The following is a 22,961-nucleotide window of genomic DNA, read 5'->3' as shown; positions in this document are numbered from 1 at the left end:
TCAGCTGGTTTTAATATTAACATTGTGAAAAGACTGAAAAATCTGCCTTGGAAGCTAAATGTGTAGCTGCCACTTTATTAGAGAGACAAAATTTCAAGTTGTAATTTGTGTTAAAATGGTTGTAGTCAGTGTAAAGATGGAGAAGTATGTGTTCAGAGCTGTAATAACATTGTTGCTGTATTTTTACTGTGTTTAACCATTTTTCCCATTATGCAATGTCTAAGGAGAATCTTAATGTTTTATTTAAGCATTTATTTTAAATAATTCACTGAAATTTGAAATAAAACTATCTCGCTCCAAAGCCTGCTACTCAAGTTCAACACTTAAATTTTTCCAAATAATAGGCAAAGCTTTACAACTAGTTAAAATAATTATCTTGTTTTCTTTTTTTTTTTCCCCCCACCATTACAGTCAACCAGGTGCCAGTTTTAAACTAAGCTGCAGGGATAAATTTGCGAATCAGGCATTATTTGAAGTGAAGCCAATCAACAGCAGTATGTTATTCAGTTGTTCTGTCTTATTTGACAGTTTACATACAGTAAAGATGGAAACTCATGAATCTGGTGGGTTTTGGGGGTGATTTTTGTCTGTTGAACATTTGGAACGCTTTTTAGATGAAACAAAAGATCTGACAAAATACAAGCTATCTCCGTTGTAACACTCAAATTATGAAAAACTCTCTTGACTCTTATTAAAAGCTTTTATGTGATCATAGTGCCAAAAATTTAGTCCTATATGCTTAACAAAGTACTGGGCTTTGCCAAGAAATTAGCTTTTAGTGCATAACCATACAATGAAGTTACTGCTCTCATTTATGATAAAGAGTTTTCTGTAGTCTGAAAAGCAACCTTAAGTGGAGGAAAGAAACAATTAATAGAAATAAAGAGCTAGTTAACCGAACTCTTTCTAGTTTGGCAAAATTCAATTCAGTCTTTATTTTGCAGTGTTGTTATATCTGTGACTGTTTACACTGATCAGCCAGTAAGTGAAGTGAAGCTTAGTATTCTAAAATTCAACAGCTCTGTTATGGAAATCCCAAATGTTTCCATAATGAATCTTCAACTTTATCTTTTTCAAATGTGGTATTTATAGCTGGTTTGCAAGAGTAAATATTTGAATATTTCAGAACATACAGGATGAAAGATGTCCTGATTTCAACAATTTGTTTTGTTTTGTTTTTTAACACAAATTTGACTGGATAACCAAAGACTTAAGTGGTACACACATTGAAAGAGATGGAACTAAGGTTACCTGTACAATCTTTAATTTTAATTTCTTTGTCTTTTTTGCTTAACCATTCATCACAAAACCTTATAATTTTTTTAATATAGTTCTATAATAATTTGGCTGTCAGGCTCTGTAAGCATGTGAATTAGCAGTATTTAACTGATGTAAATATTTTTTTCAGCTTACCATGGATACGGTCCTATGATTGAATGCCCACAAGGCTACAAGAGGATCAATGCTACATTTTGTCAAGGTATGATAGTACCCACAATTGATTGTGTTTATTTTGAGTACTGGCTTTCTGTGACAATTTCTTTGATATTGATGATTTAGATGAATCAGTCCAGTTCATTTATTTATATTTGGGAAAAAATCTTGAGACTACTTTTGACTCTTTCCAAATATTGGCAACTCTGTAAGAGTGGCTCTTTTCCTCCAGAGAAAACAACTTCTGAAACTTTTATGTATACTCTCCTTTTCTTTGATGATTTATAAAGATGACTTCATACGGATTCTTTTACTTGGTTTTTGTGTAGAAATACATTGTTTTGTCAGTTTTTTTGCTAAACAGTGAGTCTGCAGACATATTCAGTTAAGTCAGATGAAACTAGCAATACAGAATAATTTTTGTAATCATGAAAGTGTAGAGCAATCAGAGAACAATTTTTTTGGACTCAAGAGGTTAGGCACAACAGTACTGAGAAAAGCCAGGTAATGTCCCTGGCAAGTGGAGATGAAAAGCATGAATACCTGGCTGCTGTGTAAAGAAGTGACCCACCTACTTCCAGAATGTGCATAGTGCAGGTGAGGATGTATGGAGTTAGACACGGCCTGGTTGTGTTACTCCGAGATTATTATCGCCTGGCAATAAATATAGAAGTTATCAAAACATACAGGATTGTGGGGTCTGCATGACCATGCAGCTACAAAGCAAGGCTTGGGACATTTGGATTCTCCTGGTCTATAGCATCTCTGACAAAGCTGAAGAGATGACCACAGGCAAATGCTCATTCTTTCTGTGTATCTTGGAGCACTGCACAGAGGTGCCAGATGAGGATATAGCAGAAAGCCTAATTGCTTGTCTGACTTGTTTGGCACAGCACAAGTAAACAAGAAAAAGGAACTCTGAGAAGATGTAAGCAATCTTGCGGTAGTGTTCTGGAGAGGGATTTGGGAAGGAAGGGAAAAACGAGTTCAAGTGAAGCTGATACTGCTGTGGCCAGGTTTCTTAATCACTGTTGTTATTTCAAAGGTAAAAGAGGTCCCAAAAAACAGTAGTGGTGGTGGAGAGCTGGATAAAATGAAAGAATAATTCATGTTAAAGGATAAATGTAGGCATTTTAGACAGAAATTTAATCTTATTTAACTAAAAACTTTCACTTTGCATGTTAATGAGGGAATGTACAATAGCCAGTTGCATAAAGAAATTATTTACCCACCAAAATAATAAAGTTCGTTGAGCACTAAACACAAACATCATGCTGGTTCACTGCTGAGGGAGATGTGAGCTGCTGTCTGCAAGTTTAGCCACCTGAGCCTATCTGCTGCTCAGGTCTCTACCTAGTGGTTTACTAGCTTGCAGGGTAGGGGCGTTTGGAGGACTGGATGGCTCAAAAAAGTAAATGGAGGAGAGCTGCCAATTGCACCTCAAGAGCTTGTTCCCTGATCTACAGTGAAAGACTGTAGAGTCCTTTTAATAAATAAAAGGGATGGGGAGATGTTGATGGCAATTTACTAATGAGGACTGCAAGGTGAAAAGGTGAGGGAGGTACGTGTGAGATGTCAATGGGCAGCCTTTTTATGCCTCAAACATGCAGGTGATGTATGTATTTCAACAAGATGGTTCCAGCTGTTTTGAAAGAGATTGTCTTTTTCCACATATCAGTCATGAGGTTTTTCAGAGTCTGCAAAAGAGAGGTTTTCTAACTTTCAGCACAGAAAGTGTCTAGAAGATGCTATAATGTGTTAGTGCCATCATGCATCCCTCTGAGCTTGATCCAGAAGAGACAGGAGCTTTTGATATCTTCAGCAGTTTTGTGTATACCCCACAGAATACACAATGGTTTCAGACAGCAGCAACCCAGCAGGCATTTAAAGGCGAGTAGGGCATTCAGTTCAAGAGGTTGAACCCAGGTGTTGGCAAACCTTATTTCATGGAAACGAAGATCCTTAATCAGGGGTTATAGACAGTTAGAAATGGTCTGGTGCTTGTGAAGGTTGCCAGAAATAGGCCAGGAAGTTGTTTCACTGAGCGGTGACAGGCTGATAGAGAGAGAGAGAACATATGTATCTGAGTAGGAGTGTAAGAGGGAGCTAAGTACTGCCAGTACAGAAACAGATCTGTATGTGGTAGGCTAATCATTGGGGTTTGCACCGGATTTTGATAATTTTTCCTCTGACACAGTTTTGTACTACATAACTAAAACTGCAAGAAATATGAGGCTTTAAATAATTTGTTTTATACTTCTGTCACTATCTCAGAAGAGAGTGAGCTGTAGACTCTAAATATAACTTGCAGTTGATACATGGAAATTTATAATGTAGTGTTTAATCATGAAATGATAGTAAGATTATCTTACCAGACTGTTTATGAATTTGGGATGGGGACAATCTCTTAACTTTCTGGAGAGGGATGAGGTAGTAGCTGTTGGAGGTTCCCCTTATTGCTTTATTGAGGCTTGAATGGCTTCTCTGTAATTTGCTCAATAAGACACTCCAACAAGGAGATACAGATGGGAGAAGGAACACGAAACAAAGCCACAATGGAATCTAGTCCTATTGAAGTCAGTAACAAGATTACCATTTTCTTTCAGAGGGTCAGGATTTTGACCTCTGTTTGAATGTTCTTCAGGAAAGCTAGTTTCGTATGTGAAAGCTGCTGGCAGGGTGCATTTCAGCCCTGAAATGGTTATTAGCATGTGTTTCTCAATGGGTCAGCCAAAAGTGTCCTGTTTGTTTATCTGAAGCAGACATGCTTTCCTATAAGAGAGGAGGACAGGGCTAATGAAGAAAGAGCTGACCGTATCACTAACACAGACAGCAGTACATGTCAAGAGAAAACTGTTTAAGCTGCTGGCGTGGGAGTATTCATATTCCTTTAAGAATCCTTACAATTAAATTGGGAGTGGAACAGCATGTCCATATGCAAGTGTACATTTTAATTAGATTATTCTTTGCTGAAAGGGTATGCATGCTGTGTCCGTGCTTAGAAAGGGCCAGGGTTGCCAGACCAAATAGTAATGAGGATATGTTTCTGAATCCCTGCCTACAGCTAAAAGAGATTGGTTTTTTCACCTCTATGTTGTCCAACTTTCACTGCCTTTGAAAACTCAGGCCTAAAAGCCTAATTAACCTTTTGTTCTACTTTGGTTTTGCAGTCAAAAGTCTACATAGGCTTCAGAAACTAAGGAATATTAGTGTGATTAATAACCAGATCATTATTTTTTTCCTTTCAAGTGAGTGAATTAATGTAATGAAGCATTCTTCTCTCTAATGTGTAAGTAGGACCACAAAGAACCATCTGTGGGTATGTTAATTCAAACAGTTTAGCATAATTACTATCAAGAAAGCTTTTTCCCTCCTCAGTAATTATCTTTTCAATGGGGTGATTTATTACATGTACACACATGGATGCCCTAAGGCTGTCATTAGAGCCAAAATACAGCTTATCAGTGTTGCAAGTTCTTTGTCAGAATCCACATGCTATGCTAATTTCTGGTTCCCTGCTTAGAGTTATACTTACTGTTTCCTTAGTCTGCTAGTGGTTTTCTTGGAAAACTGAAATAGAATGGAAAAAACAGCTGGTGAAAAGGTTGGATTCATTTTTCAGGAAACTTAACATATTGCCAACAGAGCACTTTAGAAATCTTATCTTGAAGAACTGGAAAAATACCTGAACACTTGTTGTTTTGCAATGAAGTAAGAAGTGCATGGAAGTTCTTGGAAAGCCCCTATATTCTTAAAATTAAATGTTTATGAACTTTCAGAAACTAGTACTTGTATGTTGATAGATCAAATTCTATAATCATGTGCTCTGGAGACTTGAAGCACTTTTCCCTTGGTTTCATCATGTTTTAAGATAAATTTTGAAGGTATATTCTTCCCTCCTACATTTGTCCCTAAAATAAAGTAATAAATTTGTTTTCTCTGCATGTTGTATATTTATTTCACTACTTTTAAATAATAAAAGAGCTTCCTTAATAAGAAATGCTGTTTAATGTTACTTAGTTACTAAGTCAACAACCATCTTTCAAAGAACTTCTTTCATGATGATCACAGTGAGAATTAAATATATCTCCAGAAATTGGGCTGGGTTGCTGTTTGGACACTGATTATGTGTTTGAGAAGTGTGGCTCTGCAAACTTTCATTCCAGTAAATTCCACGCAAAAGCACAAAACGAGTTGGACTGATTTCTTCTGCTGCTGTTCTCTTAGCTCACAGAAATCAGTGGGTCGTTTCTTAGAATAAGCAGCTGTTTTTTCTGTAATTTTAAAAAACATTGCAGTAGTTTAATTAACAATGAAACCTTGTTTTTTGTTTCTTTTACCTCTCATTCTCACTAATCCAAGTTATTATTGAAACAATCAACTATAATGGAGGCAGTAAAATCTGGATATTGTATTTTTCTTAGAGGGTATTAATAGTGGTTAATGTACCTATAGCAGAAACAGTTGGAACAGTATTTTCTGTGGTGTTAATAGGTAATTGATTGTAATTGGTTTTCATGAAGAGAATAAAAATTGATGCCTGCATATTGAGTCAATTTGGAGATCATTCAGTCAGATGGCACTCCCAGTGAAGCCTAACTTACCAGAATGTGTCAAATTTTCACAATTGACATATTGGCATAAATTATATATTCCAGTCTAAATTTGCAGTATGATTTATTATGCGTATTAAAGCACTTACAGTATGAAAACATCTATCAAGGCAGATATTACTAAATAACATTTGATGACTGACCTCTAGGATATTCTTAATTAAGATGTTGCCTAAATACTTTGGCAAATTCTAGTTAGTATATAATTGATCTAGAAGGCTTTCTTTGCTTAAATGCAGTGAAGTGTTTTAAGGGTGCGTGGGTCTTACTGAAAGAGAAGTCATTCTCTTTGCATCAGAAGGAGGTAAATATTTTCCACTTGGTTTTATTGCTTAGTAGTTTAAACAAAGTCAGTCAGTTTTTAATAAGCATAGAGATAGGATTTGAGAGCTAACTGTAGAAGTCCCCCTTCAGAAATTCATCTTTCCACAGTGCTTAGGCCTATGATCAGCTATTAAGATTGCTTGTGTCCTCCAGCACCAGACACTTGGGACAGAGGGGGTGAGATGGGCTGCAGTATTTTTCTAGCCACAAGTTTATTCTGAGTATTTCAGTGAAGTTCCCAGGGCTGTGGTGGTCTGACTAGAAGTCCTTGCTTCTACAAGTTCCTGTTCTTGGTCCAAATTTTATAAGAATCTTCCAGATGTCATGACTGTCCTAGCTGAAAGCAGTTGCATATTTAGTTTTCATACCTTGTTATATGTTGTCTTAAAAATTGTGAAATTATATGTTGTTTTCCTCTAGTGCACGTAATGTCACTTTGAAAATCTGAATTGTTCATTGTTTTTTGAGTCATATTAATTCATGTAATCAAAAATCACCTGCCAAATTTGTAACATAGCAAACTCAGTGATACAAGTGAGATCTATGGTTTCAAAAGAGGAATTTTTTTTAAATTAATACTCAATCACTTAACATTCTTCAAACTTATTTATGAAAATTTTAAATGCCTTTTAGTTACTTCAACATAAAATAGTAATAAAATCAAACCCTGATCCCATTTTGGTAGTGGAACCTATAGTTTCAAAGCTATCAGTGCTCCTGGAAAGAAATTTGACTGCATTATTTACATCAATAGTAGCAATGGTTTCTTTCAAAAAACAAATTAAAGACTATTTTTGTTTGTATTTGCATTGTTCTAAATTCTTGCAGTAAACCCTGACCTTTCTGAATTCAGACTGCTTTTCTTGAGTAAGAATGTCTTCTCTAAAATGAATAGATAGATTTAAATAATGTAATATCAGAAGACTGCACAACACATTAATCAACATGTATGGTTGGTTGTAGAATTTTAAGATAATACTTACATATGGTTAAAATTTCCAAGCTGTGATGATTTTGATGAGCATAAATTCAATGTGCTAAGCTGGGAAATGAAAGAATGAATTAAATTTTATAAGAGTGTTTCAAATTCCTGTGTGTCTGTGACCAAATATGGGCATTGCTCCCTATCTGAAAAGGGTAGGCAGTAGATTTGCTTAGTGTGTCCGAATGGCTTACTAGGCTGAAGGCAGAGAAGACAGCTTTACACCACCTCAGTGTTTCTGCATTAGGCCAGCTGGGCCTGGGTGGTCTGAGAAGCTGTTGTAATGGTTAACACAGCCAAAACACAGTGAACCTCTCTTAGTCTTACAGCTGGAAGCTGCTGAAGGGAAACACTGCAGAGCTGATACTCCAACATCAGCTTTTGTGGGGTGCTCTGTGGCAGAGCAGTTCTCTGCTGATCAGTAGTCCTTCTGCACCACTTTGCTTGGCTGTAGCAGCCATCACCTTCAGGTTGTGTTGGCCTGTTAGTGCATAGAACAGAAGCAGGCTGTGAAGCATTTCCATATTTGCTTGCTGAAGCATCTAGTAAGGTATTTCAGTAAAAGGGGAAATTAAAGGAGCTTTATGATGTAGTAAATAACTCGGCATGTTTTACAGTAACCAAGCAAAGCATATTCTTTCAACAGTAAGTGACAGGTACAGATGTCGTTTTAAGCAGGCACAGGAATTTTTCCTAGGATCTGATGTTTACACTTAGCATCGTTTGTTTTTCTTGGATAAAGGATACTCAGTCTGCATTACAATGTCATTAATCCTAGAATAAAGCTGAAATTATTCACTTCCTGGATGTGATTGAATTAGGTATACCATTGCTCCAGGAAATGTGAGAGAAGTTGCCCGTAGGTTTCCAGTAAAGAACCAAAGTAATGTTGAACAGCAGCTAATGCAGTCACAAACACTGTTTTAATTTAATTTAAAAGCCAGTGTAGAATTGGAGAATGCAAGCAGAATACTGGAAGTTAAGACCTTCTGCAACATGTCCTCCCCTCCAGCACTGAGTTCTGTGCATTGTCATTCAGTTGAGAAAGATTCTACTGCATTCTACCTTTCTGCACATAAATACCTCTACATCAGCAAGAGGGAGACCTTCCATTGGGTGAGAAATTTAAGTACCTTAGAACAGAATTTGAAGTTTTGATTGATGCATTTCTTTTTCAGTCATTGTGATTCTCCAGTGTGCAGTGTATGTAAGAGAGCTGAACAAGTAAATCTGTACTTGAGGAAATACAGGTGGAGATGTTGAAAAATCACTGGAGGTTTTGATCTTTAACAGTAACAGATAAGGGTCAGGTTGTTTTTCAGAAGCTTTCTGCATTTTTTTATTTCTTCTGGAGTATTCAGTCCTTCTCTAAATCACAGTTATTAGAAGAAAATAGGTGTTATTAACTGTTGCCTGCACTTAGACTGAACGACATTTACTTTAGTATTGTGATACTCAGCCCGTGCAAGTGTCTATGTGTGGTCATGAGTAAAAACTTCATCTAATTGTGTTAAATATATGTGGACCAAGATTCTGGTAAATGCTTTGGGGTATTTCTAATGTGAAACCTTGATGGTTGCCTTACAGTGGACAAAAATCCAAATAAAATTTCTTTGTGAACATTGATAAAAAGTAAGCAGAAAAAAACTTGAACAAAGTAAATTTTCTTTTTGTTATCTGAGTTATTCATTTCCATCTTCTATCTGCTAATAATGGATGTAAAGTTCTTTGAAGATGAATCTGCTTTTGGACTTAGTAAAGCTGTGTAATTGTCATGGTTTATAGCAAGTTCAATGCTACTGTGTGCTTACTTGTTTAAATGAACACCATCTTACGTTGTTCCCACTTTCCTCCCTTGCTTCTTTGGTTTTGAGGGTTGGTTTTTTGTTGGCTTTTTTTTTTTATGTCACAAAGATAGTACTGTGTTCGTAGTCCTACTCTCCACATGAGCAGATGGGCATTCAGTTAGAAAATGGCTGTTACAGCTTGCTTTTTTTCACCAGGAAATTCGGTGGCAGTGAGTCATTAACACATTGCGTTTTCTGAGAGTAGGCTGACCTGACACCCAGAAGACCTATAAAAATGTGTGGGAAGGTATCAAACGCCAACTGTTGTTGTTAAGAGAGCCTGTTTTAAGTTCTCCTCTGTGGGAAGATTGTGGGATAGATTAGCAGCAGTTTGGTTACAGTGTCTGAGTTATTTGAAGCTGGGAGCACAGTGGTGGCTCTGGATAGTGTGGTGGTTGACCTCACCATATATCAAGCTTAGAAAAGGGTCTAGGAGGAGCTGAGGCATAGCAGACTTGTGAGAAATGAGACAACTCTTAAAAAGATAAATTTATTGAAAACAGAAAAATTGAAAAATTACAGAAATTAGAAAAATAAAAAAATTTGGGATCCTATGGCTCAGTAGATGGTATGCCCCAGGAGCGCAGGGATTTGAGATCTTCTGGCTGAGACAGCACTAGACCTCAGGTAGGGAAAAAGAACTTGCAGTGCTGGGTTGACTTTAAAAAAATTACTAAAAGCCCCTTAAAAGGGGTAAGGCTTTGAGTGCCCCAGCACCGACGTCTCCCACAGCTGGTCTGGAGAGAGCAAGAGGGGAAAAGAGACCCTGCCACTCCGCTTCGTCCTTTTTATAGTTTTTGCTCCGCCCCCAGTCTGCCCACAGCCCGCCCCTTCGGTTTAAAGTGATTGGTGCTTTCCCTTTGATAGATCATCTCTGTCCACTAATGGCTCATCATTATTGGGGGGGGGGGGGGGGGGGGGGGGGGGGGGGTGGTATCAGTTTGAGATAAGGGAATACAATGGCATCATTAAAATTCAGGTATTCAGGTTGCCATGGAGCTTGCCTGCGGAGTAATGGCTTTGTGGCTAAAAATAGCTGCTGGCTATTAAGACTGGGTGGGGTTTTGGCCTTGGAATCAGAATGCAAGTCCAACACATCTCAAAACACTTGTAAAAGTATACAGTAAACACAGGAAAGGTAACTCTTATGGTGTATAGGTGGTTTGAAGTTTGAGAAGGGGCAAGTTAGTGATTTTTAACTGGGAAAATTTTAACTGGGAAGGGTGCAACTCTCTTAATAAACTACTTTAAACAATTGAAAACACTGATAATGGAACTGGATTTTTGTACCTGGGCTGATGGGTTAATTGTAACATTCAATTTAAAAATAATTAACTCAAATTTAATTAATTAAAGCACTTAATATGCAAAGACCAAGCACAAATAGGGATTTCATGTATGACAGACTCATCTGTACAGTGCTGCAGCATCACTGTTAAGATCCTGGTTGTGGCAAAGCTTCTGTGTATTTGGATGAACTTGTGAGAGCAGAGTTACCAATGGGGCCGCTGGGATGGTGTCTTGGGGTGACTTGATGTTGTATTCCCTATCGCTGCACTATGCCCAGAAATTAGTATATATACCTTTCTATGCCTTTAAACTGAGCCTGAGAGGGGAGAGAGGAAAGTGTACTTTTTCAAAGCAGTTTGTTTTCATGTTCCAAGGACACAGAGATAAAACCGGTCTGCTTCTGCAGCGGTGGGAGCGGGAGGAAGCAGCTTGCTTTCCAGCCAGTTTTTGGCTTTCTTTTTCTCTGGAGAGGCAGAGACAGAGAGTTGAACTTTTGTTTTCCTGGGACTTGGTTTTTTTCCCTTTTTTCTCTGCTGGACTGTTTGAACATCAGAATACATCGGGAAGAATTTCCACCGAGGCCTTGACCCTGTAGGTGGGCCCACCACCCCGTCCCAGCTCCAAGGAGGGAGAGAGAGAGACTACTGAAGGACTCTGAAATTTTCCAGGTTTTCTCTCTACAGCAAGAGGTTTCATTATTTAGCATTAGTATCTTTTTTCCTGTGTATTTGTTAAATAAATAGTTGTTATCTCTTTCACTTTCCTTCGAGGAAAAAGTTTTTTTTCCCGAGCCTGATGCGGGAGGGGTGGTTTGTAACCTGCCTTCTCTCAGAGGATGTATTCCTAAATTTGGCCAAACTGGCACAGATGGCATGTGGCTTCCACTGCCATCTCAATAGATCGTGAGTCAAACTTTCATGGAGATGGACTATCACATCTAGGGGTACAGTATACCAAGGACCAGTTCCACGTATTTGGTGTGTATAATACTAAAGGGTAAAAGCAAGGGTCAGGCTGTCAGTCAGTGCAGAACTGACAGTGCTTCTTTCATGCCAGTGGGGTTATACCCATTTACTACCACTGAGAAGGGGTCAAGTCATTCATATTATCAAACACCAACTATTAAAAAATTAATGCGTTATTTACCAGTTCTGTAAAAATTATAAATAGCAGTGCTTACTGTGAGAGTTCTTGATGGAACCATGTGAGGTGCTATGTGCAATATCTCCTTGTTTAAATTCTCTTTTTTTCTGTATCACTAGCGCAGAGGCTTTTTACCAATGGAACTTCATTACTCTCGCTTTTCTCAAAAACTGAAATTCTGTATTGAATTGGTCTTTGGAAAGCTTTATTTTCATATGTGTGGTTTTGTAGTACTGCTACCTAGCCCCTTAGTATTTCCTCTGTGTAGATGAAGGCATTTGATCAAATTACTCCTCAAGTATGCCATCAGTTCATACTTGTACACAGGACATTATTCAGACATTTTTCTCTAGTTTTTACAGTGAAGCAAATGAATTCTTATTCCTATACTAATGTAAAATTGAAATATTTTTATGTCCATATACAAGAAATAGAGGGCTAAAAAGAAAAAAAAAGTCTGCTAATCTTGAATTACATTTCCTTTCCAGCTGCCTGGAAAAGTTGATTCCAGGGCAATTTGCACAGCTGGGCAGGCTGGCAGGTGGTAGGAAACATTTTGGATAGGTGGCCTTTTACCACAGTCTGAAATGCAGTAGGTAGTAAATCTGGGAGGAATTTTTTTTTTCTGCTCAAGTTGTTAAATAAACACTATTCTTACATGTACATATGTTTCTTTATAAAATTTGAGGGTTTGGGGGGTTTTTTTGATCAGCTTCTGGCTTGTTTCTGTGGAATCCCTAGACAAGCTTGTGTAATTCAGCATAGGGCATCAGCTCAGTAATTCTACGAGCTCATTGAGTAGACATGACCAGGAAAGGAGGCATTAAAATACACTATAATTAAGTCATGCTGAGGACACTGGAACATGCACAGTGAAGTTAACTTTAAAAATTGGACAAATTTAGCAAGAGGAACATCTGTATCAGGAACTCTAGAAGGAATGTTAGTTGGTATTTACATATACAAAAGCTGGTACTTAAATGTAGAAGTGCCCACATTAAATAGCAATAGCAGAGCTCATGTGAATGGGGGATTATGTTTTTAAATACAAGACTGTCCTGGGTTGCAGTGTATTCTATTACCATCCCCATCAGCTGTTGAAATCAGGTGGGGCAGTGTTTCCTTGCCTCCTCCCCCCAGACTATCTTTCTGTTAATTGCCCATCATTGTCCTGCCACATGACTCAGAGATAACTCCCTCCGGACTATCTTCTGTTAATGAGCCTAATCAACACTTGGCCTCATGACTCGTTACCCCATTGTGAGATGCTCCACCCAGAGGGAGGAACCAAGCATCCCATCGTGGATATAAGCTGAGGCTGAACACCAGAGACACTGGCTTCCCACTGGATTTCCAGAGGACAGGAGCTACACAGCCACCATCGGACTTCCTGAGGAAGAGCAGACTGTTTTACTACAGGATCACTGCTTCAGAGGACTGCAGCCACCATTCTACCAGACTGCTACCACCACCCTGCCTAACAGGGTGTCAGGTTGTACCTTGACTCTGTCAGTTTGACAGTGTTTTCTTTTACCTTTTTTTTTTTCCCCTTTTCTTTAATTTCCATTAAATTGTTATTCTGACTTGGTGCCTCCCACTGGTTTGTTTTCAAACTAGCACAAAGACATACAAGAACAGTTCATCTGTGAAGAGATTGAATACAGGGGCAGTAATGACAGCATCTGTGAATGATTCCTGTAGGATAGTTGAATGATTTGGAAAGAAGGATGACTGTGTATTCATGAATTATAGGAAGATCCTATGTATCCACAAATCAGCCACTCTAGTAAATGATGCCTTGGAACATTCATACTTTTAATATTCAAATAATAAAGTTTATCCATATATAGATTTTAAATATTCCTTAAAATGAAGGTGGATGCAAACAATGAGTAAAGGTATCATCTAATAAATGAAGAATGCATCATTAATCATTTTTAACACTGAAAATACAAATGCACTTATGTTAAGCTGTGTAATTACTTACCTTCGTTAAATACATGTAAAAGGGTAGAATTATCCTCCTAGATAGAAAGAAAAAGTGCCATCCATTTCATGCTAACATATAAGTAAATAGCAATGTGTTTTAATGGTTAGCAAACAAGAGACTTAGTCTTTCCTTGAAAATAAGAATTACAAAATCCAAGTCAAATTGCCATTTTTTAAAATAAGCAGTCCTCTTTGCTGATGTAAAACTTAAATGCTATTTTCACTAGACAAAGCATTTCTGTTAATTCTAATTCCAGAAAAAGTCACCAAAAAAGTGATATGTTATGTATGTTGCTTGGCAGATGTCTTCCATTTTCCTCCAGTGGTATAGGTTAATTTTGCTATAAAGAAAAATGTGTACTTAGAATTTGGAAAGGCAGAAATTTGTTTAAAAATGTCTGGCTATTACAATGTAGGGAGTAGAGAAATTATTTTCATTATGTGTATCGATTTCTCCTGTGTTTTTCCTCTTCCTCCAAAAACCGTATGTGGTTTTTACACGTAAGTGTGCATGTAATTTGTATTTGTGTAACTGTGTTGAGGATTTTCATTTTGAAATGAACCCATATATTGACATTTTTCCTGTACTCAGAGTAAAAGATCTCTTATTATTATTTCTGACACCAGAGACAATGCTTTATCAAAGCAAGTAGAATCATTTTGTGGTTTAGCATTTGAAGACTGATCTGACAACCCAAATTGCCAACAGGTAGAAAATTCAATAGAGGGTTCTTGAGTGTTCCAGTATTTTCTTTGTATTAGCTTCTAGATATTGCAGAGTCCTTTTTTCCATCAGGTCCTAGTGGGGACTAATTTTAGAAAATGGAGCGTTAGTAATATGTCCTTTCCTCCCAACAACTGTACAACAGCACCACTATGTTTCTACTTAGAGATGTTTCAATAATGTCTTTAGTTTGCTAACTGTTAAGATTTAAGTTCATTTCTTTAATACACACAAATCATAATGGTATTGAAATAGTGATAATCTTCCCTCTGGGACCAGTTGGAACTGTGTAGGTGCCTTCGATCATATTTTGAGATTGAGGGTAAAAGAAAGAAGCTAGTCTGATGAAAAAACATAAGAAACTGGTAAAATTCAAGTGCATGCATAAAAGTCTGGCTTAATAAATAATCTGTATTGATGCAATCCTTAAATAAGATACTCCTGTTCTTATATGGGATGTCATCCCGCTTAAACATTGGATGGGACAAATGTAGACTGCTGTACAAAACTATTTCGGCGGTTTTTCTGCTCTTATACCATTCTCCTTTTTAAATAGTCCACTCCCTCTGAGGTCAGAAAGTCATGTAGTCTGGGAATTTCACTTGAAAATTCCTTTGAGGCAGAGCTGATCCTTTGTAATTCGTGTGGTTTCCATCACATTTCATCCAAAGTTCTAGGATATAAATTACTACTCTTTGTCACATGTAGCTAAGTGCATAGAAGTGAACTTTATCCAGGTGGTGTCAAGATACTATATTAGGTATAGCACTGGAAGAGCTGAGGGATAAGCTCAACACTGAGTATTTGGAAAAAAATGTGGCTGATATGGCAACTGCCAGAGTCTGCTGTACTGTGCACTTTTGTGTCATGGGACAGGTAGCCAAACTTATGAAGAAAAATGAAGAAGGAATCTTTCTGTAGGTTTCCAAATGCAAACTTCAGCACATCTGTTATATTTTGTATATTCAACCTCTTACCCTCAGTGATGGCGTTGCATTAGGAAGCAACATACAATGAGGTCAAATAAAATTAGGTTTGTTTTATAAAAGCCAAAAGGAAAGATAATAAATATTGTATATTTTAGATAAATTATCACTAATACCTGATTTTCAAAGAGCTAGCTGGAATTTCTGACTTCCATGTGAAGTTTGTTTACTCAGCAAGGTAGGTGTTTTTTCCTAGCCTTAAGGATAGAGAGGGAAAGTCTTACGGAAAAATAATACCCATAAATATTTTAAAGTAGATCTATTTCAATGTACTTGCTCCATTTTTCTGAAAGAGGACACTTCACAATTTATGACAGATAATTATGGATTAGACAGTTTTTTAATTTTTATTTTTGTTACTGTTTTAAGGTTTGGATTATCAGTGCAAACTATGTTGTTGCTGTCCCGTGAAACAAAAAACTAGTTTGGCTGGCATAGTTACAGATGGTCTCCAGATGATTGTTAAACAGGTTCTGTTTTTAAGAGTAAGTGAACTACAGATGCAACCATGAGGGTGATATAGACCTGAGACCCAATGCTTGGGGCATGGGAGGATGATTCAGTCAGACCGTGAAAGCAACACTTGCACAGGTGGCCTCGTAACAGCAAGCTTTATCAAAGCAGTTCACAGAATCACAGAACACGCTGAGTTGGAAGGGACATACAAGTTGTGTTGCCATAGCTGCAATTCTTTTCATGTCAGGTGTGTTCTGTGCTCCCTGCAACATATTCTTGCCATCAGGTTCTTTGGGCTACAGAGGATATTTTTGCATTGTGCTGCTTTCAGCGTAATGAACCGTTGAGCACTATTAAACATAAATACTAATAAAAACTGTATTAAATGTGGCAAGCAGCGTTCCACCCCCTGTAAAATATTCATTGGTTAAAACTTGTCTCTGTGAATGTTCTCGTGAGCTGTGTTGAACTGTGCAAGCAATCTAGTCAGGAGAAGAGGGATTGATAAGCCAGTCAAAGTGTATTTGTTTTTCTAATTCAGAGTACTTGAGAATGATGTATAAATGTAATTTTGTTTCTATTATGTTCTCAACAGTGTTTTAAAAGGTTATAAATCACATGTTAATATGGGGAAAAGTGTTGATTTGAGTGTTAACTTGTAACAGTTCTCCTTCATATTTTAAAAAAAAGTGAGAACTTCTGAAGAAAGAAGTATTAATACATGTTTCAGCATCTGATTGTTTTCAATTTTCCCACAGATATCAATGAGTGTCAGTTACAGGGAGTATGCCCTAATGGTGAGTGCTTGAATACCATGGGCAGCTACAGATGTACCTGCAAAATGGGATTTGTGCCAGATCCTACCCTCTCAAGATGCATACGTAAGTAATACTGCTAATTAAAGTACCAAGTTAGATAGTTAATTTCAGATGAAGATTTATTTGATTGGGCCCAACTATTCTAATCTGTCACCTTTTTTTTTTTTTTTTTTTTTTTTTTGTCTCCAACTCATATTCTCAGTTTATTCACTCTATTTAGTCAGTCTCAGTGCTCATGCCTCTTTTCTGTTTCTTTGTCCCAGAAAGCTTGGTCTCCACCAGTGGCTACCCAGGATCCTTGCCATCTTTTCCTGATTTTCTTGTTTTCTTGTCACCAAATCTTCAACACCATATCCAGCCTCCACATATACTCAGTCCTTTTCAGTATCCTGGAGTTTCCTTTTTTTTTTTTTTTGCTCCTCTCTCTGCTAATTTCCCAGCCAAAATTATCTTTGTGTCCTGCTCTCCCCTTTTCCACCTCTGCAGCTTTGATCTGGATAGTCCATTAATAAACATTTAACCCAGTATGGTCTTTAGCACATTTTCCTTCCCATTAAGAAGAATTCAAATTTAAGAAAGAATTAGGGGCAAGAAAAGACTGTGAATGACATGAATGCAAATATTTCCCTTTATTAGTTAGCTTTTACTTTGGTTGCGATCACTTACCTCTGCAAGAAGAGAAGAGAGTGTAAAGAACAACTAAATTTTTCACTTTATATTTTTTTTGTGAAGAATATGTACAACTGAAAAATATCTATAATCCTCAGTTCTTTCTCTGAGCTATCTTTACGTTTATCAAATATAATCTCAAGTCATAGGTGAGTTCTTTTTTTTTTTCCCAGCGTAACAATTTTATGGTACTAGTTAATGACACTTAATTACTGAGAAAGTTTCTCAGCAGTTTGAAGAACTTCATACTGCTTTTCAGTTGAACACCAGAAGAGAGGAGTTGGTTGTTGTGTTTTGTTTTTGCTTTTACATGTCATGTTGAAAATCAGGTAGTCTTTGTATTTTTTGAGTTATGTGAACATGTTACCCAGAACTGTTAAATGTATGTTAATGTGTATGCATAAATTAGAAAGCTGGATGGGTCTTAGCTTTCTGTTACCTCATATTAATCATAGCTTATGGCCTTTGGCTCTTCCACATTAAAACTAAGCATATCAAAATGTGAATATGTAGTTGTCTCTTTTATTAAAAAAAAGTGTCATGTATGGTACTTAATGCTTTTGCAGTCTTACTGACATAGCCTGCTTATAGATGGATGTTCCATTGGCTTTGTAGCTTGACACAACTGTGTAGTGCCAGTGACTGATCTTCAGCTGCTGTGTACAAGTGAGAGAGATGATTCTCACTCTTCATTGTGGCAGCATGGCAACTGCTGGTTTTGAATTTACTTTTGTTGTTGTTGTTGTTTTTCTTTTAAATACTTCTTACCCTTGGTCTAGGGTAAGTTGGAATTCAGGAGTGTCGATGCAAAATAAGATTTTTTTAAATGTTGTGATTCTCATCAGAGATAGGTGTTTGAAATAAAACTTCTGCAGACAGAATATTAATCCATTTAAGTGACGTTGGAAATCTAGGGCTGTTTCGCTGTTTCGCTTTTCCTGTGAACAGTACCATCCTCTCTTCCACTTTCATTGCAGCTGATAACCCTGTAGCTGAAGAGAAAGGACCCTGCTACCGGTTTGTTAGTGCGGGAAAGCAATGCATGCATCCTCTTTCTGTTCAGCTCAGCAAGCAGCTTTGCTGTTGCAGTGTTGGCAAAGCCTGGGGCCCACACTGTGAGAAGTGTCCACTCCCAGGAACAGGTAAGAACTTCCCACTAAAAATACAAGCTCTTGCCCCCATCCCCCTAAATTTTTTATGCATGTTTTCAAAAAAAAAAAAAACAACAAACCAACCACCAGAGTACATACTATAGATACAGGAAAAGTAACCCAAAATTTATATAATACTCTTCAGTTGTTAAAGGCTCTGGTGAAAGGATGGCAGCTTTTGAGAATTTGGTTACAGAACAACATGGAATATAGTTTGTATTACAGTTAGTAGGATATGCATGGTAATTTCTCTGCCTTCTCACCTTCCTTCATATCTTTACCATCCATTTTGAGGAATGTGCTGAAGAGAGAATTCTTAGCAATAAACTAGTAGTTAAACTTTTCATGCCATTTTTCACTTAAACAATTCCTTACTTGATACATAAAGCTGTCTTGTATTATCAGTGTTCCATTGGAGTTCTGCTGTTATTTAAATATATAAGGACTTCAAAAATATCAGCTTGTTTGGTCACCACTCTCACTTTGGCTGGTTATAGATTAAGACACCAAAAATTATAGATACTGATCACTGTTTTCAAGTACTTTTTATTCCCTGATGTTGCTTAAAACTTAAATGCCTATGGAATCTTCAGGCAAAATCAATTTAATGTTCTCTTTGTTTCCAAATGTAAGGTCAAATTAATCTGTTTTAGAAGCATCATTGCTTGTTGTAATATACATGGTGTCCAGTCTGTTGAGTATTTGTAGTGACAATGCATTGTGCTTACTTGAAGCTGCTGCTGCAGATGTCACTGTCATGATGCAGGTCATGTATTTCTCTGAAATATTTTATAAAGATTTACATTTTCAAACCAGCTGGCTGCTTTGGGAAATCCACAGCTGGTATCAGAGACATGATGAGAGCAGCAGATTCCTTAAGTTGGACTTAAAGAAGTGAAAGTGACCAACAGTTTTGAGCATTTCAATAGATTTTTAAAGCCACTGTTTCCTGCAAGACCATTGGGTCACTAGATCATTAATCAAGATTTTAAAACTCCAGTTCACTTTTGGATAAATAACATTTCCATGGCTTTTTAATGGAGAAAAGATATATTCTCATGAGATGACTTGCAATTTAAGTGCAGGTGTTTTACATCTGTGAGAATATTGCATGAGGCTTTATGCCTAATAGTGTGTATGCTGGAGCACAGAATACATCCTTATGTTGACTGCTATCTGGTCACAAAAAATATATCAAGTATCATATGGAATTGGTTGCTTTAGTGATTTTTTTTCTTAATGAAAAGGCTTCAGAGAGAAAGTCTGTGAGTTAAAAATTCTGATGAGCTTTTCCCATTTAATGACTACTTGCATGATTTAAAAACATGTTCCTTTCTGTAACAGGTTAAATTCATAATGTTTCAGAGTTTTCTATGAAAAATGTGTGAAAGTGGGATACTCCAGAATGGGGTAATGTATTTACTGCAGCATCCCATGTTAGTATAAAAGTCATTGAAGTAAAAAACTTATTAAATATTTGTAGAAAGTAAACCATCTCCTAAAGAAACACTGATAGAGCAGATTTGTATGCCCAGGTGTTGGGAGCTCTTATCAGAGCTGTGGTAGAGTAAGACTCACATTTCTACCTTTCATTTGAGAGAATACAACCTGAAGCGAGATTTCCTGCATCCTAAGTATGCATCTGAAGGGACAGACATCAAATTTTCTATCTTACTCCTTTGACCAGAATTCCCACCCTCATTTGGCTGTTTTATAGCAAGTTTTGATATCAGATATTCCAGCAAAAAGTATTTCATTATCCTGAATCCACTCAATTTAATTAGTTTGACTCTTCATATTTTCAAAGACATCATTAAAACACATTGTGCAATTAATGCATGCTGTGATTTAATGTATAATTTAACTCATCTGTGGAGTGCTTTTAGCTAGTACTTTGTGCTTTTATTTTAGATGCTAATTCATTTTAAAACCCTGATGTGTTCAAAGCAGAATTTGTGAACTTAGCAATGCCCCACTTGGCACACCCCTTAGGCCTCTGTAAGAATTCCCACATGGGAGACTAAATTTATTTCACCCCAACATGGCTTTACCTAGAGCAATAAGGACAAAGAAACACTGCTCCCTCAAGACTCCTGAAAGTCTTCCTGACCCTGACAGGAGCATGAGTATTCTCTTTGGTGGGGAGGAAGACTGATTTGTATTTCTTTCTCATTTTACTCTTCCAGCAGAACTGCAAACCATGATGCTTTTATAGATCACCTGTAGAGATCAGAGCAAGTGCTGTTGCCTTTCATTAATTTTTTCTGTAGCAGCTTTATAAATGAGATTATTTCCCCTCTCTTCCAGTAGTGATTTGGCTTTTTACGATCCTCATCTTGTATTTAGCCAGCCTTTTTCAATTCAGTGGAATTTGGATCTGGACTGGTATGAGGCCTCTGATGTAGTCAGGTGGGATCCTGTGGATCAGTGTTGTTACTGGTTGGTAGTGTTGTGCTCCTCTAGTACAGGGCTGCTGAGCTTTTTTTTCTTTGATTTCTACAAAAAAGAGAATGATAGCAACAGTGGTCTTCATTCATTATGCAGTATAGATGATAAAGACAATTTGCATATTTAAATTAATACTTAGGAAGGATATACGGTTTGAAGGGAATTAATTTTAAGAAATATCTTGATATAATGACAGATAATCATAACTGAAGAAAAATGGTAAACTGGAGGGGAAGCCTCCTGGGAAAAACAGCCAGAACATGCTTTTGGGAGAATGCTCAGTCATATTAGCATGCAATGCATAGCTTCTCTTTAAGAAGTTTTTTGTTAAAATGTATATACAGTATGAGATTAAATTTCTTAGTGGTAGTCATTATATTTTCCACTATGTCAACATATTGCACTTTTAGACTCCTAAAAGGAATATTTTCCCATCCCAAATCTAGCTGCTTTTAAGGAAATCTGCCCTGGTGGAATGGGTTATACGGTTTCTGGCCCTCACAGAAACAAGCTATATCATCACCCTGCAGTTAGAGTACAGCCACCTGTCATTGGCAAGACCCCGATTACTCAACCTGTTGCTAAAGGTACTTCTCCTCCACCTCTCCCAGCAAAGGAAGAGCCAGTGGAGGCACTGACCTTCTCACAGAAAAGTGAGACTGAGATGGCTGTACAAGAAGGTGAGAGTGGGAAAATTTAGTCTTTGTCTATTTCTGTGCATGTGTCTTCCATGGTTTGTGTCTTTGCGAGGCAGCTGCGGACAGTGCAGGGCCCAGAGGCGTCACTCCCCACAGCAGAGCGTCCGTGTTGCCAAGGGGATTGCTTCACGTGATTCACTTCTCACATGTTGGGTGGAGGTCCTACCAGATGCTGAGACCATGGAAGGAGAATGAGACTGCTTTAAACTCAATAATTTTTATGATCAGAAAATAGTACATATTTGTTGTAAGACTTAAAAAAAATTATCAATCAAATATATATATTTATGAATTCTAAAAAGGAAAGCTGCAATGGAAAATAAAACCTTATATTAAATTCCTACCATGCCTTCCCAGAAAAAAAGTCATATTTGTGGAGGAAAAAATCCCAAACCACTCTTGCTTGTCTAAAGAAAAGACAAATTTTAAAACTTGATGGTTTGGTTTTTTTTACAATAAATCCTTGAAAATTTGTTAGTGGTAGGTTATATATCCTTATGATATTAATTTACCTTTAAAATATTTACAAATGTTGATATTCCTTGTAAGGAATCGAAAAGGTTTCATCAGTGAGTTAGTAACCTGTGAGTTTGTCAAATTGTTTCTGAGGAAGCAGGTAAACAATTGAGAAACCTACAAGGCAGCTGCATACTGAATAAAGAAACATTAGACAGTGTGTAGAATCTTGATCTGGTTTCAGGTTAGTTTTTACACTTGCTTCAGGAACATTATTTCAGGTTTGCACTATTTTGGAATGAGGTTTGAGCCTGAATTTTTTGTGTCATGGCAACAACAACTTTCAAATGTGATAAAATATATAATAAAATGTTTTGTGAAAACTGATTAATTCTCTTTTTTCTTTCTGGTTTTAGTGGCAACAGCAGCTCCTGATCAGGTAAAACATGATGTAATTTATCTGGGAATTAGAATGCAGACCATGTGTACAAGATGGGAAAAAGATAACTGAAAGGATTTAGAATTTATAATGAACAAACAAGTCTGTGGACTACTGTTCAAACCATGAGGCAAAAAGAACTTGTGCTGTTATTATATACAACAACAGGCAGGTAGTGAGGTACAAGAAAGAGATTACTTTAACCTGTCTTAGAGGCATTTGTTGGAGGTTCTGGTATATATTGCTCTATCCCATTCTGGAGATTGTGTTTTAAAGAGGATACTGAAAAATGCAGAGGGTATGAAGAAGAGACACAGATACTGACAGCTAGAGAAAATAAATCTGAGAGAAACATTATGAAGCTTTGAGAAGCATTTGTGACACCTGCTTATGAGACTAGTATTAGTGCCTAAGTTAATTTCATTGTTTGTTTAGGATGTCTTTTATTCGTTGGAGAAGAGCAAGTGTGTATCTGTGTGAAGTCCCCCATTCTG

General features: G+C 37.1%; 1 protein-coding gene and 1 long non-coding RNA gene across 11 annotated transcripts in view; both read left to right on the top strand.

The window, feature by feature from the left end:
* Positions 1–22,961, top strand: part of LTBP1 (latent transforming growth factor beta binding protein 1) — a 192,512-nt gene that overhangs the window by 105,369 nt on the left and 64,182 nt on the right. For 6 of the 10 annotated variants that reach the window (XM_048297345.1, XM_048297346.1, XM_048297344.1 and 3 more), the window contains 5 exons: positions 1,409–1,480; positions 16,547–16,669; positions 18,253–18,417; positions 21,321–21,554; positions 22,445–22,467. In XM_048297345.1, coding sequence (XP_048153302.1) covers positions 1,409–1,480; positions 16,547–16,669; positions 18,253–18,417; positions 21,321–21,554; positions 22,445–22,467 — 617 coding nt within the window. The remainder of the gene's footprint in view (positions 1–1,408; positions 1,481–16,546; positions 16,670–18,252; positions 18,418–21,320; positions 21,555–22,444; positions 22,468–22,961) is intronic. The other 4 variants (XM_048297347.1, XM_048297353.1, XM_048297352.1 and 1 more) reach the window with 2 other exon arrangements.
* On the top strand, positions 8,519–10,988 carry LOC125322938. The gene is made up of 3 exons (XR_007202298.1): positions 8,519–8,530; positions 9,525–9,534; positions 10,843–10,988. It is a non-coding gene; the product is annotated as an uncharacterized LOC125322938 (long non-coding RNA).

The sequence above is a fragment of the Corvus hawaiiensis genome, chromosome 3 (genome assembly GCF_020740725.1).
Source record: "Corvus hawaiiensis isolate bCorHaw1 chromosome 3, bCorHaw1.pri.cur, whole genome shotgun sequence".
NCBI lineage: Eukaryota > Metazoa > Chordata > Aves > Passeriformes > Corvidae > Corvus > Corvus hawaiiensis.
Note: the sequence above shows the minus strand (reverse complement) of the source record. Positions and strands in the feature narration are given on the sequence as shown.